This window comes from Melospiza georgiana, chromosome 6 (assembly GCF_028018845.1).
Source record: "Melospiza georgiana isolate bMelGeo1 chromosome 6, bMelGeo1.pri, whole genome shotgun sequence".
Taxonomy (NCBI): domain Eukaryota; kingdom Metazoa; phylum Chordata; class Aves; order Passeriformes; family Passerellidae; genus Melospiza; species Melospiza georgiana.
In genome coordinates this window covers 11,894,790-11,918,571 of record NC_080435.1, presented here as the reverse complement: position 1 = coordinate 11,918,571, position 23,782 = coordinate 11,894,790, and the positions used below count along the sequence as shown (strand labels likewise).

General features: G+C 40.1%; 1 protein-coding gene across 2 annotated transcripts in view; it reads right to left on the bottom strand.

Annotated features, from left to right (window-relative positions):
* The window catches only part of SLC1A2 (solute carrier family 1 member 2), a 79,491-nt gene that overhangs the window by 13,078 nt on the left and 42,631 nt on the right, over nucleotides 1–23,782 (bottom strand). For both annotated transcript variants that reach the window (XM_058026833.1, XM_058026832.1), the window contains exons 2-8: nucleotides 13,969–14,108; nucleotides 12,486–12,638; nucleotides 11,616–11,866; nucleotides 8,041–8,200; nucleotides 4,932–5,058; nucleotides 2,820–3,053; nucleotides 1,891–2,085 (exon numbers count right to left, since the gene is read on the bottom strand). In XM_058026833.1, the coding sequence (XP_057882816.1) occupies nucleotides 1,891–2,085; nucleotides 2,820–3,053; nucleotides 4,932–5,058; nucleotides 8,041–8,200; nucleotides 11,616–11,866; nucleotides 12,486–12,638; nucleotides 13,969–14,098 (1,250 nt within the window). In that variant the 5' untranslated portion in view covers nucleotides 14,099–14,108. The remainder of the gene's footprint in view (nucleotides 1–1,890; nucleotides 2,086–2,819; nucleotides 3,054–4,931; nucleotides 5,059–8,040; nucleotides 8,201–11,615; nucleotides 11,867–12,485; nucleotides 12,639–13,968; nucleotides 14,109–23,782) is intronic.

Here is a 23,782-nt window from a genome sequence, read left to right as displayed (position 1 = left end):
ATCTTTCCTTCATTTGTATTGTAATCTCAAGAGATAGCTCTTGTCATATTGCTATAGCAAAAATGCATGAAGAGGGAAAGCAGTGGTTTTACAAATCGACCAAAGTTGCTCCCTGCTTTGTAAATGTCAGTCGCAAAGCTGGAAACACCAGCCTTGAAATGGTGAGATCAGGAAGAGCCAATTGCTCAATCCCTCAGAGAAAGAGAAGATGAGTAACTCAGGTTCAAGCCTACCAAATCTCCTGGACAACAGCAGATTCCTGATTTGAATTCCCTTGGTCTCAATTTAGTTTAATATGTGGCATCTCTGAAATGATGGTTTCCAGTTTTAGGAACAAATATGGATCATGCAGGTCTAGCATCTGCCTTCATTAGAAGCAGCCCTGAAAACCTTTTACAAACTTGGCTTTACTATTTCAGGAGTCAGGGCAGGAAGTAAACAAATGGAAAGTGTGGAACTAGTATAGCTGGGCAAGAAACATAGAATTAGACATCCCTTTGAAGGAGTTTCTTTAGTGTTAAAAAGGTTTAATAAAAGAAAACTGTGTGGGTGAAAACGACAGGAAGAAGACAAACTTGGCAGCCTTCACTTGTGGTTTCCATTTTAACTATTCAAAATGTCAGACCTGCTGTCTTCATCAAGTTAAAACTCCCTTACAGTAAACAGCCTTCAATCACTCTTATCCTTTTTTAATGGGTACTTTCTTTTGTCCTTACAGATGCTCAGCTTTCTTCTGGATAAGACAATTTGATATGAAAAGACTACATTTAATATTTGCTGGGTTAGAGATAAAAGGTCTGGGAGTATCCAGACCATGCCACAGACAATCTCACCCTCAGGATGGGCTATTCTCAGTTCATTATTTTTTCCCTGGTCACCAAAGTCACAGAAAAAGTACAGGAAAATATAAACACATAGAAAAAGTCATACTTAAAAAATCTTTCTTGTAGTGTATATAAACAGATATAATTCTAGAAAGTGAATGGCCTGTACATGAGTTGTAGCACACCCCTAAACAAAAAAAAGAAAAGCATTTCATTGGACAGAGAATGCTTTACATTAGAATTGACATTGTTTTGTGTGCTGGTTTTGGCTGCAGTAGAATTAATTTCCTTCACAGTGACTGGTATAGAGCTGTGTTTTGGATTTGTGCTGAGCACAGGGTTGATAATGCAGAGATGTTTTTGTTATTGCTGAGCAGGGCTCACACAGAGCCAAGGCATTTTCTGCTTTCCATGCTGCCATGGTGGGGAGGGAGCTGGGGGTGCAGGGGAGGAGACACAGCTGGCACAGGTGACCCCAGCTGACCAAAGGGGCATTCCACACCACATGTGTGTGGAATCATCAGTGCATAAAGTGGGAGGAAGAAGGAGAAAAGGGGAGTTTGGAGGGATGTCCTTTGTCTTCCCAAGTGACTGTCACACGTGGTGGGGCCCTGCTCTCCTGGAGGTGGCTGAGCACCTGCTCACCTGTGGGAGGTAATGGATTAACTCCTTGGTTTTCTTTGCTTGTGGGCACTATTTCTGCTTTCCCAATTGAACTATTGCTATCTCAGCCCATGAGTTTTACCCTTGTGATTCTCTTCCTGATCCCGCTGGTGAGGGGGTAAGTGAGTGGCAGTGTGGGGTTTGGTGTCCACCCAGAGTTAAACCATGACAATTGTCAACTGTAGAAGTGTAAAACACCAGCGTGCACTATGGCTGCAAATACAGAAAACACACCACCAGAAAACCAGGACCCATATATAAAACATTCATTTGCATATCATTATTAGAAATCCATGGATTTCATACTGAATCCAACTGAGACAACTCAGCTACTGAGAAGACACCCAACCCAAAGCATTCACATTTTAAAGTCTGTAGAAACAAAGGACTCTTTTGAACTGACCTCACAGTAACTATCTGGCCCCCATCCAGGTCAATTCCATTCATCTGTGCTATGAAGATGGCAGCCACAGCTTCATAAAGGGCAGTTCCATCCATGTTAATAGTTGCTCCAACAGGAAGAACAAACCTTGTTACACGCTTATCAATGCCGAGATTTTCTTCAAGACACCGGAATGTGACGGGTAATGTTCCAGCACTAGGGAGAGAAAGCAAAAAACACAAAGAAGTCATAATTAAAATCAGTATAACACATACTCGTAAGGGAGAAAAATGAGAAATTCTAATACCATTGTTTATATTTTCTACTTCCACCTTCTGCTGTGATTTAAGCCTTTTTTAGACAATTTTTAAACTAGGTCTACATTTAACTGGAAGTGGGACTGTAGCCAAGACATGAATGAGGCTTGATGTAGGATGAGAGCTTGAGAGCGCCTGGATGAATGCTCAGCTTTTCACTGAAGCCCAATTATTTTGCCAAAATTGATTAAAATACAAATGGAGAGGTTTTTTTTCCTTCATTTTGTGAAACCTAGAAATGTTTGTTTTTTCTTTCTTGAATGCAATGAGATTGGTCTTAAAATGCTCTGAAAAGAAAAAGAATTATCACTTTTCCTAGTTGAGGAAACAAGCACAGAATTAACACAATTTGCACAGGTGATTAAGCAAATGGCAGAAAAGAAAAAAAAAAGAAGAAAAAAAAAAGTGGGTCTCTCAGATGTCTGCAGGTCTCTGCAGAGATGCAGCCTCTCTAGAGAATCCTGAAGGCAAGTGGTATTTTGATTTATTTAAACATGGTTGTATTACAAATAGTTTTCATTCAATGGCACAAAATGATTTTGCAGTGAAGGTTAGAACAGTAGATGTACCATGTCTAAACAGCAGGTAATAATCTGCCAAAAAACAAAGCACACTGGTATTTCTCAGGTGTACCTGGAAGCTGTGCCTAGTGCTGTGATCCATGCCTGGAAAATCCCAGCAAGGAATGAAAATGGGCTTTTCCTTGTTATCACAAAGTAGAGCAGAGGCAGGAAGATCCCTCCATGGATGACAAGACCCACAATCACAGTGACCATGTACATGCCAAGTTGTCTAGCAACTACTTCCAGGTCCTTGATTGCAATGATTTTTCCACAGATGAGGCAAGCAATACCCAACGGGGAGTACCTGGAGAAAGAAAACAAGCATAGGCAGAACTCATCTTGGCAGTGCAGTCATAGAAACTGTGCTGAACAAAACACAGACTGGAGAAGAGCAGGGAGCTCTCAGGCTCAGCAGCAAGGTGCACGTCGAGAAGTGATGGAAATTCAAGGGATAGTTTTCACATATTTTTTTAAAAGTGATGGCCATCTCCAGCAAATTCCCCATATACTTCATTTTCCATCTATCAAATGGAACATGCCTTTCCTGAATAGCTCTCAATCCTAAAATAACATTGGACAAGAATATGATATTGTTACACAGGCTTGTATCATTGTAAAGAATGGTGCAGATTTGTTCTTAAAATGTAACTTTTACAACCCATTGTTTATTTGGTTTCAAGAGGTTGCACTATTTACTTCAGTTAAACCATTTGTTGAAATAGTTCAACATTTGTTGAAATGAACTGTTTATATCTTGAAGGCTGGAAATATTTCCACTATGTTCTTTCAATAATTCAGACAAATGCTTTTTAATTTATGGATTCTTCATTAATGATGTACTTTGCTTTTTTATTTATGAATTCTTCATTAATGATGTACTTTTGTTACTTATTTTGTCTTGTCAATCATTAGAACAATACAAAGGAAACAGATTTTCAGAATAAAAGTGCTTCCTGGTTTTTGTTAGAATATCTCATGGTTTCTCAAGCGGTGTGCCCAAAGCCTGGAAGCCTTCAATCACTTAAAATGCAAGGCCAGCTGTTATACCAGTTATCAAAAAATGCCACGTTTCAGTGAACTTGACAAAGTGCAGTTCTTATGGAGAGTTACATGTTGTCAGAGCCAGATGTCTGTTTTGTTTTATGCTTGTGTAGCAATGCCATGCTCCTGAGAGTCTCTAGGTGCCATGGGAGTTGCAGATGTCTGTGCTGAGCAATCATAAACCAAACAGAATGTAACTCTGCATAAGGAAGTGCTTTCTTCTTTATAAACACGCACTAAAATCCCCTTGCTTCTGGCCTCAACAAATCTCTAAAAATTCTAAACAGAGATGAACAAAAGGAATTCCCAACATCAATTTCCTTTTTTTCATGAGAAGAGAAATAAAAATCACATCAATAAAAAATAAATATTTACAGTGAATTTCTTGAAACTTGAAAGATTTCCTGCTGTTGCAACACTAACTATGAGAGAATGTTTATATTGTAGGCAGGGTATTATATCTTGGCTCTACCAAATGGTGCTAAATAACAGTAAATTCTAGCTCCTGGAGGGTTATGGGGTTATGACTTTCTTAAAGGCAAGTCAGGCCCCATTATCACAAACAGGTATACTTCAAAAAGAGGGCAGGTATCTTCCAGCGACCCCATTGCAGCAAGGTTGTAAGACATTCTGCAGAAACTATGAGTGAAAGGACTAAACATCACTGAAAACTACTGGAATTTTATTTGATGCTGAAGTATTTTTACTAAAGAAGACCATTAATAAAGTGTGTCTAAAGGCTTTGTTTGTACTTACACCTTCTAGGAAATACCCTGGGATTATGCTAACCTCCCAGGAAGACTGGGATACTCTTGTGTGGGCCATTCTTGCTTGCTGAGGTACTCTCTTCTATAATGAACTTCCACAGTCAATGTGGCATTTGAAGGTCTTTCCTGGTACATGCATTGTATTTCAGCACACAAAGAACAGAATCTCTTCAGAAATGTTTCAAGTTGGGTCCTAAATAATCCTCACCAAATGGAAATAATGCTGCTGTGGTTCTAATATACCTTTCAAGGCTTTAGAAAGTCAACTATTTAATTACACTGTTTACTAACAAACTGGCATCTGTTTATCAAGGATTTATAAGGGCTTTATAAAAATTACTTTTTTGCTCTGTGAATTAGAACTACAAACTTACCACATGATCATGGTTACTAACTTCATTACAATCTCATTCAGGATGTTGAAGAAATCCACCATCATCTTGGCCTGTTCTCCCATTTTCCCCATAGCAATGCCAAAAGCAATAAAGAATCCTATCAAACCTGTTGGGAAAAATTGCAAGACAAAAAAGAAGGCTCTGAGGAAGTTTTTCCACTTAGTCAATGTCTTGATGCCACCTGCAAATTCAGATTTCACAGAAACACAGAATCACAGTTTAAGTAAACTTGGAAAGGACCACAGTGGGTCATCTGGTCCAAGCTCCCTGCTCAAGCAGAGTCATCCTAGAGCACATTGGTCAGGATATCAGAACTACAGGGTATTACAAATGCCTTAGGACTTTTTAATATGCACTCATGCTCAACTACCATAATCAAATCCAGAAAATCTTTTATTCTTCAATGTTCTACTAATTTCACAGCCCAATTACAGTTTTGTTTGGTTTTTTTCCTGTATTGATCTGATCATCAAAAAATACATATACAGGAATCTTCCAGTGCCATTCAGCTATTAGAAACCTCATGAACCCTGGCAAATGGGAAAGGTAACAGTGCTGCACTGTAACTCCATTGTTAAAAGAGTTTCTAGAAACCAAGAGGAATTTTCTCAGGCTTTACAAAAGTGCCTTGACAGGCCAATTAGTCCTGGAGTACAGGGAAAGGCAAAAAAAATAGCCCTAGAACTTTTGTAGGGCAGGAGTATTCCTGTTAAATGAAGAAGGTAAAGGTGGGAGGAGAAGGTGGGTACTGCACATAACCACAGAACTCCCAATAAGCAGCTTAACCTCACTGAAAAGGCTATCAGTTGATGCAAAATTGTAGCACTTAAAATGGGTAACATTTGGCTCCAAATGTAGATTTATCTGGAGTATTGGACTATCAGTGTGAAAAAACAATGGATGCATCTTTGGAGCAATCCATGCACAATGGATTACTTTGGAGCTGTTTCTTCAATGCTAACCTTTTATATCCAGAAATTTTCAGTGCCCAGGGCTGGATTATTAACTGATACTGACAGATGGTTTGAATCTTCAGCCATTCTTTGAGGCTAAATTTTCAGTCATTATATGAGTCCAATATTTAACAAATCTGTAAACTAATCTGGGAAATTCCTATGGAAAAAATCTATTGGGACCCAAAAACATTCAAGATAAGGGAATATGAGCTGCCAATACCCTGGGAAAGGACAGGCTGTCCCATATCTTCACACTGGGTTTAGCAACCAGTTTTTTTTTCTTCTTTTTTTTTTTTTTTTTAATCCAGTTTCCTGTATACAAAGCCATTCTTTAGAACCAAGCTATCTTTGTTGAGTCAGTTGAATAGGGAAGTGAAGCATATGTTTGTGTGCCACAGAGCGTAGAGAAATGATGAAAAGCTTTTCAAAGACCAAGTTACTTCCTGGAATTCAGAATCTGCATTAGAAAATGTTAATAGGTAGTTTTGTTCATTAATTCCAAATGAGCTGTTGTGTTAGTCATGAGAGTCAGATTGGTTCCTATTTGCAGGAATTTGCCTGGCTTGTACGGATTATCCAAACTGGATGGCAATTCCCACAATATTTTCATTTCTTCATTCAAAATGAAACCCACAACAAACCGACCCAAAAAGCTCAAGAACATTTGAGAGTCATTGGTCAAAACACCACAGAAAATTCCCCAGCTATACTGTCTATTTCTTTTCTGTAGGAATTGTATTCAGCCTTTTCTTATCCATGACAGAGCCTACACAAAACAAGCCCAACATTAAGTGCAATGCATCTCTCACTCAAAACAACTGTTTCATTTTAATGCACAGGGAGAATTCCAGGAGTGAAAAAAACAGATGAGGGTGAAGAGCACTGGCAACAAGCTGCTGCCTCATGCCTGGTGCAAAATGCCAACTTGCAGCTCTGAAAGTGGCTCCTCTGCCCACAGATGCTGAATGGAAGGAGAGTCACGAAAGCAGGCAGGATACAGGGCTCTTGTAGAGCAAGCTGCTTCACAGAAAAACAAGACCAGCTTATAGATGCTATCATCTTCCCTGTATCTAAGCAAAGCAGCCAACCAACTCACCAACACCTCAGGAAGGTCTGCAGACAGCACTGTGTCAGCAAGAGCTGTTCAGCAGATGTAAGAGGCCATTTGCCCTTCAAAGATTATGGCCTAGTGGTGAGAGAAAGCAGGGGATCAGGTACTTCAACATAGTGTCCCACTTTGAGGGCAGCTATAGACAGAGAGGTGTCAGCCTCAGCCTTGTGGATGTGCTGTCACAGAGCATCTTCAAGTGTAGGTGTGAGGCTACAAATTGAGAGGTAATCTGTGACTGACTTCACCCACATACAGAAAGGAAGGAGTTGAAGGAGGAGCACTCCTCTCTCAGATGAAAAAACAGGGACTCTAGACACAGAAGAGAAAATAGAAGTGGTGTGGAAGCTGTTTGTTTCTCGTGTGCCCCCATCCCAGACTGAACATTTGCTTCAGGAAGGGGTGGGAGATAGGCAAAGTTTTCCTACCACCTCCACTTGCTGGCTTGTTCAGACAAGATGGCATGATGACAATTGCAGCTGGTAAAGGTCAGCAGCCAAGACGAAAGGAGGAGGGAGTTGTGACTCAAATGTGTCAAGCCTTTCTGGGAATTTTCTTGGGTGGTGTGGTTCACACTCCACCTCTCACTTCAGGCTCTGCCTCAAGCCAAATTAGTTCAGCACACCCAAGACAGCTACTGGAAACCACTTGGATCCATCAGGGGGTGTGTGAAGTACTGGCTCTTGAAGCTCTTCCCCCATACTGTTTTGCCAATATGCATTAGTATTAGCCTAGGTCAGCTTCTTCTAGGATGAAAGGATATTTTGGGTAGCTCCTACATGCTTTGCCACTGTACTCCTCCAATTCATAACCACAAAGCTGCCAATCCAGAACAATTCACTTGCTGGTTTCTGTGATATCTCAGAGACCCATGGACAGCCATTAGATGATAAAATTTGATGATTATCTAGAGAGACTAAACGTGCACTGAAGACCAGATCAAACAACATTGGCTACCTAGCCACAGCAAAAAGCTGTGACATACATCTCATGTACATATTTGACAGGCAGGAAATTTTCTTACCCAGGACATTCATGCCATCCTTAAATTCCAGTCCCTTCTTAATGACCATCTGGGCTTCAGGTGCTGCTGTCTCATTCACCATAGCAATAGCAGAATCAGTGACATTAGGTGGCTCTTCAACAGGTAGTGGCACCAGCACTCTCTTGGTGACAGTTTGGATCTGAAGGGAGGATGAGAATGGAAATAGTCTGAATGCATCCATGGTAGACAAGGAATTAATAATAAAAAGTCTTCACTTGACATTCCAGGGAACTATATTTTTAAAGGATTAGATATGCATTCCACAGACTCTTAACCCTTCTTCCAAAACTCAGTTTATTTTTCAACAGTTTCAAGTGCTACAAAGTACTGGGGGTCTTCCTCATAACTCTCGTGTGAAAAGTATGGCAAATGCACGTTTTTTATCTCTACAATGAAACATTTTACAGATAGTTAGTCCCTTTAGCCAGGCAGTTCACACAGGGTGCTTCCCAGACTGCGTGTCACAGGCTGATACCATTTGTTTAGCACCAAAAGCCAGGTGCCTCTAAAATCAGTCATGGCAGCAGCTCTGCAGTAAGGCTTGTTATTCAGGATGGTCTGTTCATCTCAAGTCATCCCAGTTTAATGGTTAACTTGAATCAAAAATTCAGGACATTTCCAACACTTCTCTTACAATTTTGGAGTTCTTGACTGCAAGAGCTCAAAATGGAATATACACAGTGCCCTGAGATCTCTAATTAAAAGATTGTGGGGGATAGATAACAGAAAGATTACCAATGCTGCTAGATACAAATCTGACCACCTTAAAAAAAAAAGACATCAGCTTCTGACCCCACTTGGACCCACTCGTGGCACATGAAAGTCAGGGTAAAGGAAAAGCTGGGAAGGAGTGGTAGGAGGAGAAGTGAGCTTAAGGTTACAGCTGGGGAAAAAGGAAGGAGGGAGTGGAAAAAGAGAGATCTGTGATTTGCTGCTTTTAGAAGGGATGTTTTCCTCCCACTTCACACCTTGACCCTTTTTCAGCCTCTTCATAGTCCTGGGGCAGGCAAAATGGTTTGGAAGCTATGACTGGCTTGCCATGTTTTCCCACCTGCTCCCTACTCCCCTTGCTCCTAGAAACACTTAGCAAGGTAACAGAAACTGTGCATTAGCTTTTCAAAGAACATTTCCACCTCTTTCTTGTTGACATGGACATTGTAGTACTATGGATGAGGATCCAGATCTGATCCATATGGTGTAAAGCCTTATGGTTTTAAAATACCTTACATCTCTCCTTCTGAAACCTGCTGCCTAAATCTGGAGAGGGGGATATAGACAGAAAACCTACATAGCTTTGCATGACAAACTCTTCAGTTGTCCTGAAACCACCGAATATTATTGACTGCCTCCTTTTTTTCAGAGTTAAATTTTATCTGAGGGATTTTGTCAACAGAGTACTTTTTTATGTGAGGTATTCAGAATGCAAGAACCGAGTAATGGAAATTAAATGTAAAATATTAGACTCTTCACACGCACAAATTCCACTACAGTCACTTAAGTTAAAGGTCCTCAGCAGTCCTTTGCTCAAGGTCACAATCCGTAAAAATGCTGAGTCTGACATAAAGCTTAGATTCTGACCACATCTGAGACCAAAAAACCATTTAAATGTCACAGTCACATTCACAGATGGTCCTATGGTTTTTCTGCTGGAATAGCAATTTTCATTATAAATTCAAACTTTCTTGTGGACCATGTGGAAAATTCAGGAGAGAGTGAAATTTCATGATAGCCACAGTCCAGTTTGCAAATGAACAGTTCCAAAGCTGCACATGAACCTCTTCACTGGCTTTTGCCTGGTTACAATGAAAAGCACCAAAACTTTCCCACACACTGTTCATCGCCATTGCTGTGCACCCTTCAGAACCACTCTTTGTGTGATTACTGCACATTATGTCTTCCATCTAAGGCTACCTGGAAACTCTGAGTGTCTATGGAGAGAGACTGTATGAATGTAGGAAATAAAATATATGTTGACACCATTAAAGCAGGTTGTTTTCCTCTTGCAGAGAGAGAAAAGTAAAGCCTAATTCCTTACAGAGGAGTTAAGGGCTATCAGAAGCAAAAGTTCCACCTAGTCAAATTTCACAAATGAAATGTGGCCTTGTGGCAGAGGTTTTCAGTAGAAATTAGTCTGGAATCTGCTAAAATCAAACCCTGAAAAGCCAAAAAGCTCTTTTTTTTTTTTTTACTAAATTTAAAAATAATCAGTGAAATTAGTGATCCATAACTAGTGAAATAACCTGAACGTTGGTATTAAACACACTGAAAAAATAATACTAACATTTAAAAAAAAATCTGACAGAGGTAGCTTAATTCTTCTTTTTCTGTTTTTTTTTTTTTTTTTTGCCCCTTTGTCAGGATATTTGACCACCTTCAACTAACAAGAAACTGAATTTTCCTTTCTTCCACAGTTCAAATGAGGGAGAGGAAGAAAAAACCATAAGCACCCTGCTTTCCCTCACTTAATTTTGCAGAAATACATTTCACATTACACGTGATGTTTAGCCACCCGCAGTTTGACCACATGACTGACATTCCCGTGATGATTTGGAAATATTGAGAATGTTCTCTCTCTAAATCCCCAAGGATTATATGTTTTTATGTGGAAGTCCATGTAAGAAGCGAAGCAATCCAAACCCTTTCGGCAGTTTAGGTCACCCTCATTCTTCCACTCTCCCATGGCCTCTTCTCCCTTCCCCCCCTTCTTGTTCCTTTTTTCTTTGGCTATAACCACAGCACCAGCTATCACACCATTTCACACAGGAACACTTAAGAACAGGTTTGGCAACAAATCCTGTTACATCAAAAACACCCAAAACCAGCCCAACCCCCCAAAAACCCTGTCTGCATTACTTTCAAACAATTCAGTTGGAGGGAAAAGCAGCTTACATAAAAGAAATATGCTTAAGCATATTTTACTTCTTAAAGTCAAGGTGTTTTGATTAAGCACTGGTGAAAAGCTTTCAGACAAAATTAACTCCCTACAGGGCAAGCAACACATTGTGCAAGCATCCTTCATTCCCAGCATGCTCCAAAGCTGGTGAGATGGGGCCACCTGTAGGTGCATCAGCCCTTTGGAGCTATTATCCCCACCTCATCTGGACTCTAACACAGCAACAGAGGTTATGGGAGGTTGGGTTTTGGGGTACATTTTTGGAACGAGCTGGAATGATGATCACCCATATATTCCAAACAGGGCATTGCAGAACCATCATCTCTGTAATTAACAGCCAAGTTAAAATTCAGCCTGGGTGAAAGACCAAGCCAGCATTCATGACCATAGATACTGTAGGAAAAGCATGGAGAAAATTAAAGATTACTTAATAACAAAATTTAAATAAACTTCATTAAAAACACCCCCATTAATTTAAATAATAACTACAACATAAACCAAGGCAGCTATAAGTAATGTTGTTTCATTTACCTGCTCAAACTTTTAGACCTGTATACCTCTTTACATTATCATTTCTCTGATTAACCTAAACAATGACATTAACTCTGTAGACAACCCTGAAAAGATGTAAAGAATATTACCAAGGAGCAGAAGGACTTACCTGCTGAAAGCATGCTTGAACCAGATTTTCAGGGAACAAGTTTCGGATCAAATCCAGGAAGGCATCCAGACTGGATACTTCATCATTCTTCTTCCCTTGCCCAAGCTGTTTCTTGAGTTTTGGATTCCCTGGATGGATGGCTAAAACCAGAATCACACCCAGTACAGCAGCAATAATAGTGGTGGACATGTAGTAGACCATGGCTCTTGTCCCCAGGCGGCCACTTGCTTTAGCATCTAATCCAGACAGCCCTGCAGGTGTTTAGGATACAAGCAAATATATTGACACTCAATACCCAATTAAGTAATTATAAGATAAAATCCTTTATAATTTTCAATATTTATTGACTACCTCTGGGTGCCTACTTTCATCCCATGATATTCTCACCATGAGACAGATACTTCTCTCTCTAGTTCTTATGTGTGAAGTGTCTACTGCTAATAATTTGAAGAGAAGCATTTAAAACTCCACCTAATTGCAGAGGAAGCATTGAAAAATAGAGAAGATCTCTACCATCTTTTGCCCTTGATTTCTGCAAACTGGTCATGGTCTGGCTGACACCACACCTTCAAGAAGGCTAGGCTCACTAGTGTCAGGCCATTTCATTTGCAAGCTCCAATCCAGAAATCAGATCAAACAGCATATGAAGAAATTTCTGATTGCAGCATGTGTGCATGTGCTTGGAAATAAATTCAGTGGAGCATATACCTACTAAAGCCAACCAAGTTATTCAGAAATCTACTCTGAAATACTCACTGCAACTGCAAAATGCTGACAGGATCCCATCATTATTCTTCCTACATCACAAAAAGCAAACCAGGTGATTCCTGTAGAAAGCATCTTAAAGTATTTATGGCTAATGGATCTTACCTGTGATTAAACTGGAGATAATTAAAGGGAGGATCAGCATTTTTAGCATACGCATGAGGATGTCTCCTGGGAAGGCTATTAGCATGATGATGTCAGGGTCAATAGGTGTTGCTAGGCGAAGGAGACCCCCACACACTGCACCCAGGATGACACCTGGAGGAAGAACAAACAAAAGAGCAGGTGGGCATTGGAAGGAACTGCCTGATGTGGAATAATGTACAGGTGTTTGAAGAAAACTTGATTCTTAGGGTTCATGTCTTATTCCTTTTTTTTTGACGCTCTGCATCCTTCTCCTTGTGCTGATGTTCTCAAAACACAAACAAACCCCTCATCATTTATGTGGATAAAGTGATAAAACTTAAACCTCCTGCTCAGGATTAAGGCTGTTAAAGCATAGATTAGGGGGAAAAATGCCATGTCTACTTTCATAACGTGATCTTTGTGAACAGCTATTTTATGTTTACATCCAGAAAGTCTTTTTTTCATGATCTCAAGCCCAAGTGCGATAAAACCTGATAGCAAAGTTTGTGTTACGATTCACAGCAAGTATGACTATGAAGTATCCCTTTGATACAATGAAAAAATATATGTGTATTTAAAACATTTTTCTAGGACAGCATCAGGTAGACCTTTGAAAGGTGATTCAAGGCAAACATTTCAGCAGTATGTGGTTTTGCAGGCTCAAAATATGGAGATGAAATTTGCAGCTCAAGACCAGTTGCAGCTGTTTTTTCAAACAATAATAAGACTATGTCTACAAATTTGCTGCATATGGCTGTTGGGCTTTCAGTGAAAAAGAAACAGGCAAAGAGCCAGTGAACCCCAATAAAATGTCAAACTGTTCCGTATATGGAAGCTGCTAAAGCCAGAGGCAATATTCAAGATGAGATCATGGAGCCCTGGCTTACAGCTACAGAGAGGAAAGACAAACCTTAAAACCAGTGAAGTGTAAACTGAGAGATAAAAGAAAATTTTGAAGAGTTTTTATCTTTTTTTTTTTTCCCTCTCCAAATCACTGAGAGAAAAAAAGAGTAGTGCATTCAGGTCTACTGGATGACACTGACCTGACTGGCCTTGGGGTTTAAATCATAGTCCTTTCCAAACCAGATACCTCAGTGGTGTGGATTTGCTCTGTGTTGTGTCAAGAATACCCTGACACAGAAATTAAATTAAGCCTATATATTGCAAAATTAAAATAAGCTTATATATTGCTTCGCCTGAAATATGGCCAGAGAAGAGGGCATTACATTTTTCAAAGATCAGGTGTTCCAAATTACCATGAATCACACACATATTTCACAATTAAGCCTTTTTAAATATTTAATGCTCCTCAGCATTTTGGAAAGTGTGCTTTTGAACCCAGTACACATGCAGTGCCCATAGGCATCCTATCTCCTCTCTGCCTGCTCGGCTGGAAGAGCTGAAGGCCACAGGAACAAATGCAGATACACACAGAGTGTCCAGAGCAGCAGATGTAGCTTACCAAACACAGTAAGAGTCAGGAGCAGATTCCTGTGGAGGGACTGGCAGAACTGCACACATATGTTCCTGGATCTGTGCTCCACTGGATTTAAATGACTTTCATGCATCCGGACTTCTACTTGCTTAGGCATATTGTTGGCACTAGAATAAAAAGTGAAAATCAAGTAGAAGTTATAGCACAAGATGCCAAAAGGGAAAGTCTGGATTACTTCCATCATATATAACTGGGGAATCTGATGCATATTCCACCACCTCCCACATTTCATAAACACTGCATATTTACTGCTCCAAAGAAGTCTCTGAAATGGCAGTGGTGTGTCCTTCTAAAGGTGTAGCCATCACAGTATTTTTTGCAGTTATTTCTCAAATGGTAGAGATACAATAAGAATTAATTCACTGGACATATCATCCCAAATGTTTCAAGGACTAAACTATTGGTATGGAGCTAGAAAATTCAGTTTCCCCAAAAACCATGGCTTTTTACTTAAGTAGAAGAGACAGCTGAAGAACAAAGTTTTTATTAGCAGGAAAATGTAGATTTTAATACCTTATTTAATTCCAATTGAGGATAATAGTTTAAAAATTAGGATTAATTTGCAAATTAAAGCATTCAATAAAATTTTGCTCAATATTTTGAAAACATTTAATTTCAACATTAACATTTTATTTCAATATAATGAGAATGCTGATGTCAAGAGAATACTTTTAACTTGTTTGTAATGAGACTTGAACAATTGCCACTGAAAATTAGTTAGAGAACTATGCATTTCCCAAGAAAACCTTTGGTTTCATTTAATTGGCAGTGCTTAGAGGAAAAAGTTTTTTCACTAGCTTTGGTTTATATTTGAGGAAGTGTGTAGTGGGTTGATGCTGGCTGGATGCCAGGCACTCACCAAAGCTGCTCACTCACTCCCCTCTGCAGCTGGACAGGGGACAGAAAATTTAATGAGGGGTTTGTGGGTTGAAATACAGACTGGGAGAAATCTTTCATCAAATACCATCATGGGAAAAACAGGCTCGGCTTGAGGATATGAGTTAAATTTATTACTAACAAAGAGCAGGATAATGAGAAGTAAAGTCCCTAACAACACCTTCCTGCCACCCTTCCCTCCTACCCCAGGGATGCAAGGAGCCAGGGCATGGGGGCAGTGGTCAGTTCATCACCAGAGGCTTCTCCCACTGTTTAGAGAGATAAGTCCTTCCCCTGCTTCACCACAGTGTCCCTCCCACAGGAGACAGTTCCCTGTGAACTTCTCCAGTGTGACTCCATCCCACCAGCAGCACTCCTGCCAAACCTGCTGCAATGCGAGTCCCTGCCACGGGCACACAGTCCTGCCAAACCTGCTCCACCACGAGTCCCTCCCGTGGGCAACTGTGCCCCTCCAAGTGTTGCAGCATGTCCCTCTTACACAGGCTGCAGTCCTCCAAGGACAGACTGCCTCAGCATGGGAACAGGGCCCCTCTCTCCATGGGACTCCCAGCCTCCTCTCAAGCATCCACCCGCTCTGGCGTGGGGCTCCTCCATGGGCTGCAGGTGGATCTCTGCACCCCAATGGGTCCCCATGGGCTGCAGGGCCTCACCATGGTCATCAACACTGGCTGTGCAGGAATCTCAGCTCCAGAGCCTGGAGCACCTCCTCCCCCTCCTTCTCCACTGACCTTGGTGTCAGCAGAGTTGTCCTTCTCACAGGTTCTCACCCCACTCTTCTCTGGCCACTTATCTGTGCCATAAGTTTTGTTTTTTTTTTTTTTTCTTTTTTCTTTAATTTGTTATCACAGAGGCATTACCACCATTGTGGATTGTCCCAGCCTTGGCCAGCAGCACATCTGTCTTTGGAGCTGCCATGGATTGGCTCTGGGGGACATGGTGGAAGCTTCCAGCAGCTTCTCACAGAAGCCACCCCTTCTCCTCCCCTGCTACCCAAGGCAGGCCATGCAAACCCAACAGAAAGTGATACACACATGAGTGCAGGACTGCAAAAGTCACGCCTCTAATTTTCTCAATAGCTGAGAAATTATATAAATAGCAATAGATTCCCTTTTTATATGCAAAATATTAAAATGTATTAGAAAAAAATATTAAAAATGCTACTATGAATCAAACATTTCCCCTAAAAGGTAAGGCTATGTAAATATGAGAAATAGGTAAAGGACAAAATTTTTATTATCAAGAAAATTATACTTTTTGAGATCTGGTCTTATGCCAGATTAGGACAAGATTTTAGAAAATCTTCCTCTATAACAGTAGACTGATGTTTACAGACCTCAGACAGGTCTGAAAAAATGTATGAAGTTTCAGTGTTCTCAGTACTTCTCAGTACTGAGCCATTCCCAATGAATCAAAACTTTTTTTTATATTGTACTACTTCTTGTCTTTTTCAAGTTTTTCAATAGAAAGTTATTAGATGTAATAAGAATGCAGCCATCCAAATTTTTATGCAAATATTTCTACAATTTTCCCTTTCAAACTGAAATTACATTTCTTTCCAATATACTTGATGGTAAAAAAAAAAAAAAAAAACAAACAAAAAAATGCAAAATGCACTAGAGAATACTCCTTCTTATTTTTTTTTAAGGGGGAAAACCCCTCCAAGTGTTGTAACCTTTATTCCGCAATTTTAAAAATATTCCACAACAGTTGTCACAACAAAATGTGCTTCTGACAGTGAAGTAACAAAGAATACCAGTGCACATTCTGACAGCTCAAGTGAGAAGCTTGCCTTCTTCTCAAAGACTTATCCCTGCAAGTATCAGAGATACACGAGGATTAGCCAAGGGATAATGTGCCCAACTTGAGGAATTACAAGGAAGATGAGACAGTGTCTGCACTTTTCATGCACATGGGCCCCAAAGCCATGAAATCACTGGTGGAAATGTGCCAAAACCCCAAGGAACTTGGGATCCAAACTTTGCAACCAAGGATTACAACTAGTTTCACTTGCATTCCAAGGATGAATATATAACTTGTTCTGGCCTATTATTCACTACAGGTTAATCATGTACTCCTCAGAAACTCTGAAATATGGACAGCTGAAACTAATTCAAAAGAAAACCTTGGAGGCTTGCTCACTAGTAAATAATTGGGTGGAACTGAAATGGATCAGTAAACAGAAGTACTTGATGATTTTACTTTGGGCTAATCTTAGTTTGGTTTCCTGGAACCTTTTCCACTTTTCAAAGCTTCACGCTCTCCATCTACTTCAAGATTGTAGGCATAGAGTGAAATTCTGATAAGTATGGGCTTTTTAAGGAAAAAAAACACAGTAGGAAAACATGCTAACTGTGCACCCATGTTACAAAAAGTGATGACAGATGAATATCAGAACATGAAAAATGGTACCATAAAGGAGTTAGCACTGCTTTTCAACAATGAGATATTTTTTACTGGACCAGAGAGGAAGTATTGTTCCAGGCTTTTGACTATGTTGTGGGAGGAGAGGAAGAGAAAAATAGTGAAATATAAACATTCTATGAAGGATAAGTGAAGCTTCTTGTGTAGCACATGACAAAATTGGAATTTTGCAACAGAAATTTTCTATCCAATTACTAGAAGAGGAAAATCTGTTTATCTCAGAGTCATGGAAATTAATTTTTATCTTATGGACTGAGATATCTTCCTTGTGCTGGTTTTTTGCCTCTATTTGCATCTTGTAAATGATACTTGGCTCCAGAAGAATGCAGGATTTTTACACCTGAAACCTGCAGTCACATGATGAGATAACTGCAACAAGTGCCTATTGAAGTTAGTCTAACTCCACTGAGGCCAGAACATAAAGACATTAATTAATTCTGCTCATTATTTTCTTATGTCATTATGACAAGCAGCCAAACAGCTCAGCTCCAAAACAGCTCCATAGAGAACTCATAAGTATGGAGACCTTCAAAGATGATAATATTTACTGCTAACTACAGATGCTTAATAACATTGACAGGATTTATGAAAAATGAACCAAATATTGGAAAATAAGTAGTCAAGTAGTCACATGAAACAGCAGATCATACCAACCAGCACATACGAAGAGCTAGACATATGTTGTAGCTTTTGAATTATTTAGCAAGATGTTCTGCTTAGCTCTGCCACCTACCCTTCTCCCTTTTGAGGCTTTCCCTAGAAAAGAGAGAAACTCCTTTAAGCCCAGGAGATTTTATTTTTATTCACCTTAGGAGAGTACAAAACTGTCCCAAAATTAACAGTCTGTATTTTCACTGATTTCAAATGTGCTTTACCCTGACAAGGTGATACATAAGTGCCTTAATAGAACTTAGTATCAGAATTAACTTCAATTTTACTCCCTTTTAAGCAAAGAAACAGCCTCTTGCCTGAATAATCTAAAAGTTAGCTATTGTCCCTCATCTTCACAATGTGCACAAGGTACAAGAAAAAGAATCTGTCCATAAACATTTGAATTAACATTATCTAAATATTTACAGATAGGTTTGCATTTAAGATATACAGTGCCATATGAGATAATCTATTTATTTGCACTTTTTAGACTGTAGTCTGTTTCTCTTGCTGGTTGCTACACGTAATGTGCCAAAATGCAGGAAAATCATTTATTAAATCACTAAGGTCCCTGGTATGTTCCTATTTCCTCCTAAAGCATTTTCCTTAGGTTTTCTCTCAGTTCCCTCTGGACTAGTCTGATCTCTGTATCTCTTCAACTTCTTATTTCTTTCTTGTATTGACACTGAAGTTTCCAGAACTAAAAGGAGGGGGGAATGTTTGCTTTTCCTTTGCCACCAAATGTAACTCCTTTCCTCACAAAAGTTAAGGGTTAATGATTTACACAGGGCTTGAGTGACAATGCCCTTTTATTTTCAGTCAGTTACAGGGAAAGAACTCTCTGTCTCCCAAATATTCCCCCATCTTGGCATAAACCTAGATTACAGACTAGAAGGGAAAAAATAATATTTCATTTAAATGAAAAATGTAGGCAAAGGCCATAACAAGGCTACTGAAAACAGATGCTGAGGACAAAGTAAGTTAACAGAGACCATGTTTATTCTGTTCAAGGTATTTCAGCTCTGTCAATTAATCAAGCAGGTATTCTCAGTACAAAAGTCTGCTTTGTATTGTAGCAATTGCTTCAATCGAGGTAGCAAGAGCTGTTCTTGAGAAAACAACCTTGGACAGACAGGCTTAAAATCAGGGTTTAAGAACTTCTCTTGAGCTACACATTTATTGTCAGACCAAGCACTGGTCTCTTCTGAAGCAATGAGTAAACAGCAGCTACAAAAGCCCAATTGTTCCTAGAAGGACTGTTCTTCTTAAGGAAAGAAGAAAAAAAGAGGAGACATAGAAAGTTAAATCAGCTTTTTTGATCTCAGAATAAAAAGTGAATGGACTGAAAATCTCGTCTTGCCAATTCCGTAGTACTTAGACAAGTGGTTCAAAACATGGTTGGATCTGAAAAGCCATTGCAAAAATGGTCTGATGAAGTTTGGTGGACAGCAACCTTGGTGATTCCTCACTGACAGAGCTCCTCCTAGCAATCAGTGGGATTGCATGGGAGTAAAAGAGAGCTTAATATGCTCTGAAGAATATTTGCTAGCAGCTAATCTCTCCCCCTTTCCCTGGAGAGACAGTATAACATTAATTATTGAGGATAACATGCTGTGCTCGTGACAGGGAGAGGGAGTATGGATCTGCTCCAGCCCATGATCAGTTTACTCCTGTCTCATGTGTAGGAAAAGCCTGCTCTGGTTGCTAGATAAAAGACGAGTGACTAGGAAAACATATGGAACATCACCAGAACAAAAGGGATTTCACTAGCTGGGTGGAAGGAGTCCAAACTGTTTGCCACAACTTTTGAAATTAGGGCTCAAGCGTGAGCTCACCAAGAAACTTCTAGTTTGAGTTCAAATCGTGTTTTCTGCTGCTTAAATTAATTATAGCACAACATCTGCTGAGCTTCTTTGGGGAGACAGTTTCAGACTTTATCATAACGCTGTGCCATGCCATGTGCTATAGTCTGGGGGTTCCATTTCTTATATTAGATATGTTTTTCAAACCACACTGGAACTGGTAAAGCTCAGCATATAGAACCAAAATATGACAGGCCATGCAGGTGAAACAGCTGAAGTATTTTTATTGTGGAAAACACACATTAGCTTTGGCATCAGTCCTGCTATGTAATGTTCAGTTGTTAAATGTTGCATTATATATCAGTAAAATAATATGGTCAGGTCTCAGCTTCTGCACAAAAATAAAAAAAGTGCAAAACCAAACACACAAATCTTACAAACAAGAGTGACATAAGCTTCAGTCTGAAAAAGAGTCTGCAGTAACAAGGGTTTTAAATGGCTTGCTGCTGCTAAGCCCTTCGATTGAATTTTAAGTGCGTTGTGTAGGCTTTTTTCTTCTTATTTGTAAGACATTAATGAATTCTGAGTGGAGATTTACTATGGAGCCTGATTTGGCCTCGGGACTGGTATTATAAGCAACATCCTCAAGTATTACTTGCCTTTTTGTAGCAGGAAAAAGAACTTTTCTCCCTGGAACAATTTACAGCCATGTTGTTTCCTCTGTGTTAGCATTTACTGCACATTCTGTGCCCACAGCATTCTTCTGGAGAAGCTGGCTGCTCATGGCTTGAATGGGTGCACTGTTTTTTGGGTTAAAAACTGGCTGGATGGCTGGCCCAGAGATGATTGGAGTTAAATCCAGCTGAGGGCCAATCACCAGTGGTGTTCCCCAAGGCTCGGTGTTGGGGCCAGTCCTGTTTAATATCTTTATCAATGATCTGGATGAGTGTTCCCTCAGCCAGTTCACAAATGACACCAGGCAGGGTGGGAGTGTTGATCTGCTGGAAGGTAGGAAGGCTCTGCAGAGGGATCTGGATTGGCTGGATCAATGGGACAAACCAATGGCATGAGGTTCAACAGGACAGAGTGCTGGGTCCTCCCCTTGGATCACAACCTCAGACGGTACGACAGGCTGGGGGCAAAGTGGCTGGAAAACTGCCCAGCAGAAAATGACCAAGGATTGCCGGAGAAGAGCAGCTGAACATGAGCCAGGGTAGGGCCAAGTGTGTGCCCAGGTGGCCAAGAAGGCCAATGGCATCCTGGCCTGGATCAGCAATAGTGCGGCCAAAGGACCAGGGCAGTGATTGTCCCCTGTACTCAGCACTGATTAGGCCACACCTTGGATCCAGTGTTCAGTTTCAGGCCTCTCTCGACAGGAAAGATATTGAGATGCTGGAATACGTCCAGGGAAGGGCAGTGGAGCTGGGGAAGGGTCTAGAGCACAAGTCTTGTGAGGAGAGCCTGAGGGAGCTGGGATTGTTTAGCCTGCAGAAAAAGAGGCTCAGGGGTGACCTTAGTATTCCCCAGAACTGCCTGAAAGGAGGCTGGAGGCAGGTGGGGTTTGGTCTCTTCTCCCACGCAACTACAAATAAAACAATTAAAATGGCCTCCTGCTGCAGCAGTGGAGGTTTGGATTAAAAATTTGGAAAATTTTCCTCACCAAAAAGCATTGGAACAGGCTGCCCAGGGAAGTGGCTGAGTCACCAACCCTGGAGTTAGTTAGTGTAGATGTGGTACTTAGGGTCAAGGTTTGGTGGAGGAGTTTGCAATGAAGATTTAACAGTTGGACTCAGTGATCTCAAAGGCCTTTTCCAACCTAAATAGTTCTGTGGTGCTCCAGTTATATATTCAAGTTGCTGATCAGCAGCATCCTCACTGAACCTGAGAAGAACAGTGGTCTGTGTGACCTGACTTTTTACTCTGATTTAGTTCCTGGTTTCATCTGTTTCTTCTGATTTTTTAAAGTATTGTTCCATGAGTTCATTTAAGAAAACAACTCTTCATGATCTACCTGAGTTTGCAGTCCTTAAATATATGCTACATTTGTTTACGCTTTTAAAACCCTATTAGAATAGCCATGAGATTCCTACTCATTAAATGCTTCCTTTAAGAGTTTCTCCAGCTTTTAAATCTGACTTGGGAAGCTAAATTGTCCTGTAGAGAGAGAGAGAAGTCTGTACTTGAGAGCAGGTGCAAAGGAAAATGAAATATAATACCACAGTAATTTTTTACAAGTGTATGATCCTTTTTTCCATATCTATCCAGTCTTTTCACAAACATATATATCACTGTGGAAGAGAGACTCTTTTTTCCCTCTCAAGGTTTCTTTATATCTGACTGACTAATGTATTGACTTATTTATTAACTAGGCTGCAGGAATACGTCTGAATAATAAGAGAGGTAAAGATGATGAATCTGCCAGGCAGGAATTCTTTTCTATTCATAATCACACATCCTGTGTATGGCTACATAGATGGCTTTCAATAATCTCTTTAGACAGACCACAATGCATGGATAATGCCTTTTCCTATGCTCAGATTTTCTTATTGACTTGCAGCTTAGATATCTTGGAGCATTTCATAGCATGTTGTGTGGAAAAGAATATTAGTCTCTATGGAGAGATTGTGAACTAAATTCACTTTTCATGGAACCCTGCACCATAAACCACATGAGGCCAAGAGATCACATTGAATCACATGGATTTTGTTAGAAAGAATAGAAGTGTATTTTATACAGACGTGTATGTACCTCCATACCTAGAAACTCCTTGAAGTGTCAGGTACATAGGGATAAAGCAACCAGGATAACACCTAGCTGTTAGAAATTATGAGAGAGAGAAATTTCTGCAGTAAGTTGCAGAAGGGGAGATGTGTAACACCACCTGTGCACTCTCTGCATGGGTGGGTCTGATGGAGGGGGCCATGGGAAGCTTTACAGGTGTCCTTCCATGTGGCAGCTGTGCAGTGTCTTTGGGACCCTGCAGACCATTGCCTTCAGGCATTCCTACCTAATCTTATGAAAAACTGACCTGAGCATCTCAAAGAGTGTGTGTATTGGAATGTACGAGTTAACTGACTCTGATTTAAGGGTCGTGAAAAAGCCTGATGGAAAAAGATTTAAGCTACAGTCTGTAAGAACAAAGCTAAGGTAGTTATTCAGACCTCACACAGACAAGTGTCCTTGTAGGCTTCCACTGTCCTTCTTGGCAAGATTCAGATTTACTCTGTATTTTAGACTTTAGAGGGATGTCAGTTCTATTTGCAAGAAGGGACACCAGTTTGTTTCTTGTTTGGAATGAGGGGCATTTCTATCTCCAGAGATTTTATTCTATGCACCATTCAGAGTCTAAAGCAAGAAAATGTGGTTTAGACTAGACAGTATAATACCTAACATAAAGATGATCATTTATTTATGTAATAATGCACATGTGGAATATCTGCCAATTTGCTGATAGGGCTTTATAGTGGTGTAACAACCTGGGACTGTGCCTGCTTCATTACCCAAGAATTATGTACTGAGGCTGAGATGAAGAATTAAGGATGAATCATACTATTATCATCATGTCAAATTATACAATAACAGTGTGCTTTGTGCAAAAAGTTCTTTCCTTACATCCTCAGAAACTCTGAAACAAGTAAAATCATGACCTTGCATTTGCTTCTACTTGGGGTGTGACAGGCAGCACAAAGAAAAAGGCTATGAAATTACTGGGGATTAGCATAGTTTTCAAGGGCACTGGGTAAAGATTAAGCCAGTGAGAATGTGAGAAGACCAGAAATGTAGCAGCTCCAAGACATGCTGGCTAGGGACAAAAAGGAGTAGAAGAGTGGGGGGTTTTGTATAATTCAGAATAGTCCACAGAAAGAGAGACTGATCAAGGAGCTCTGATTGAGACAGACAGTAAGAATTAATTTGTCATGACAAGGGGAAAAGTGCAGTTTCTCCTATTAATTTATTTCTTGAGTAATGGCTTTTGAAACACTTTTTTTCCTGAAGTAAATTGCCACAGG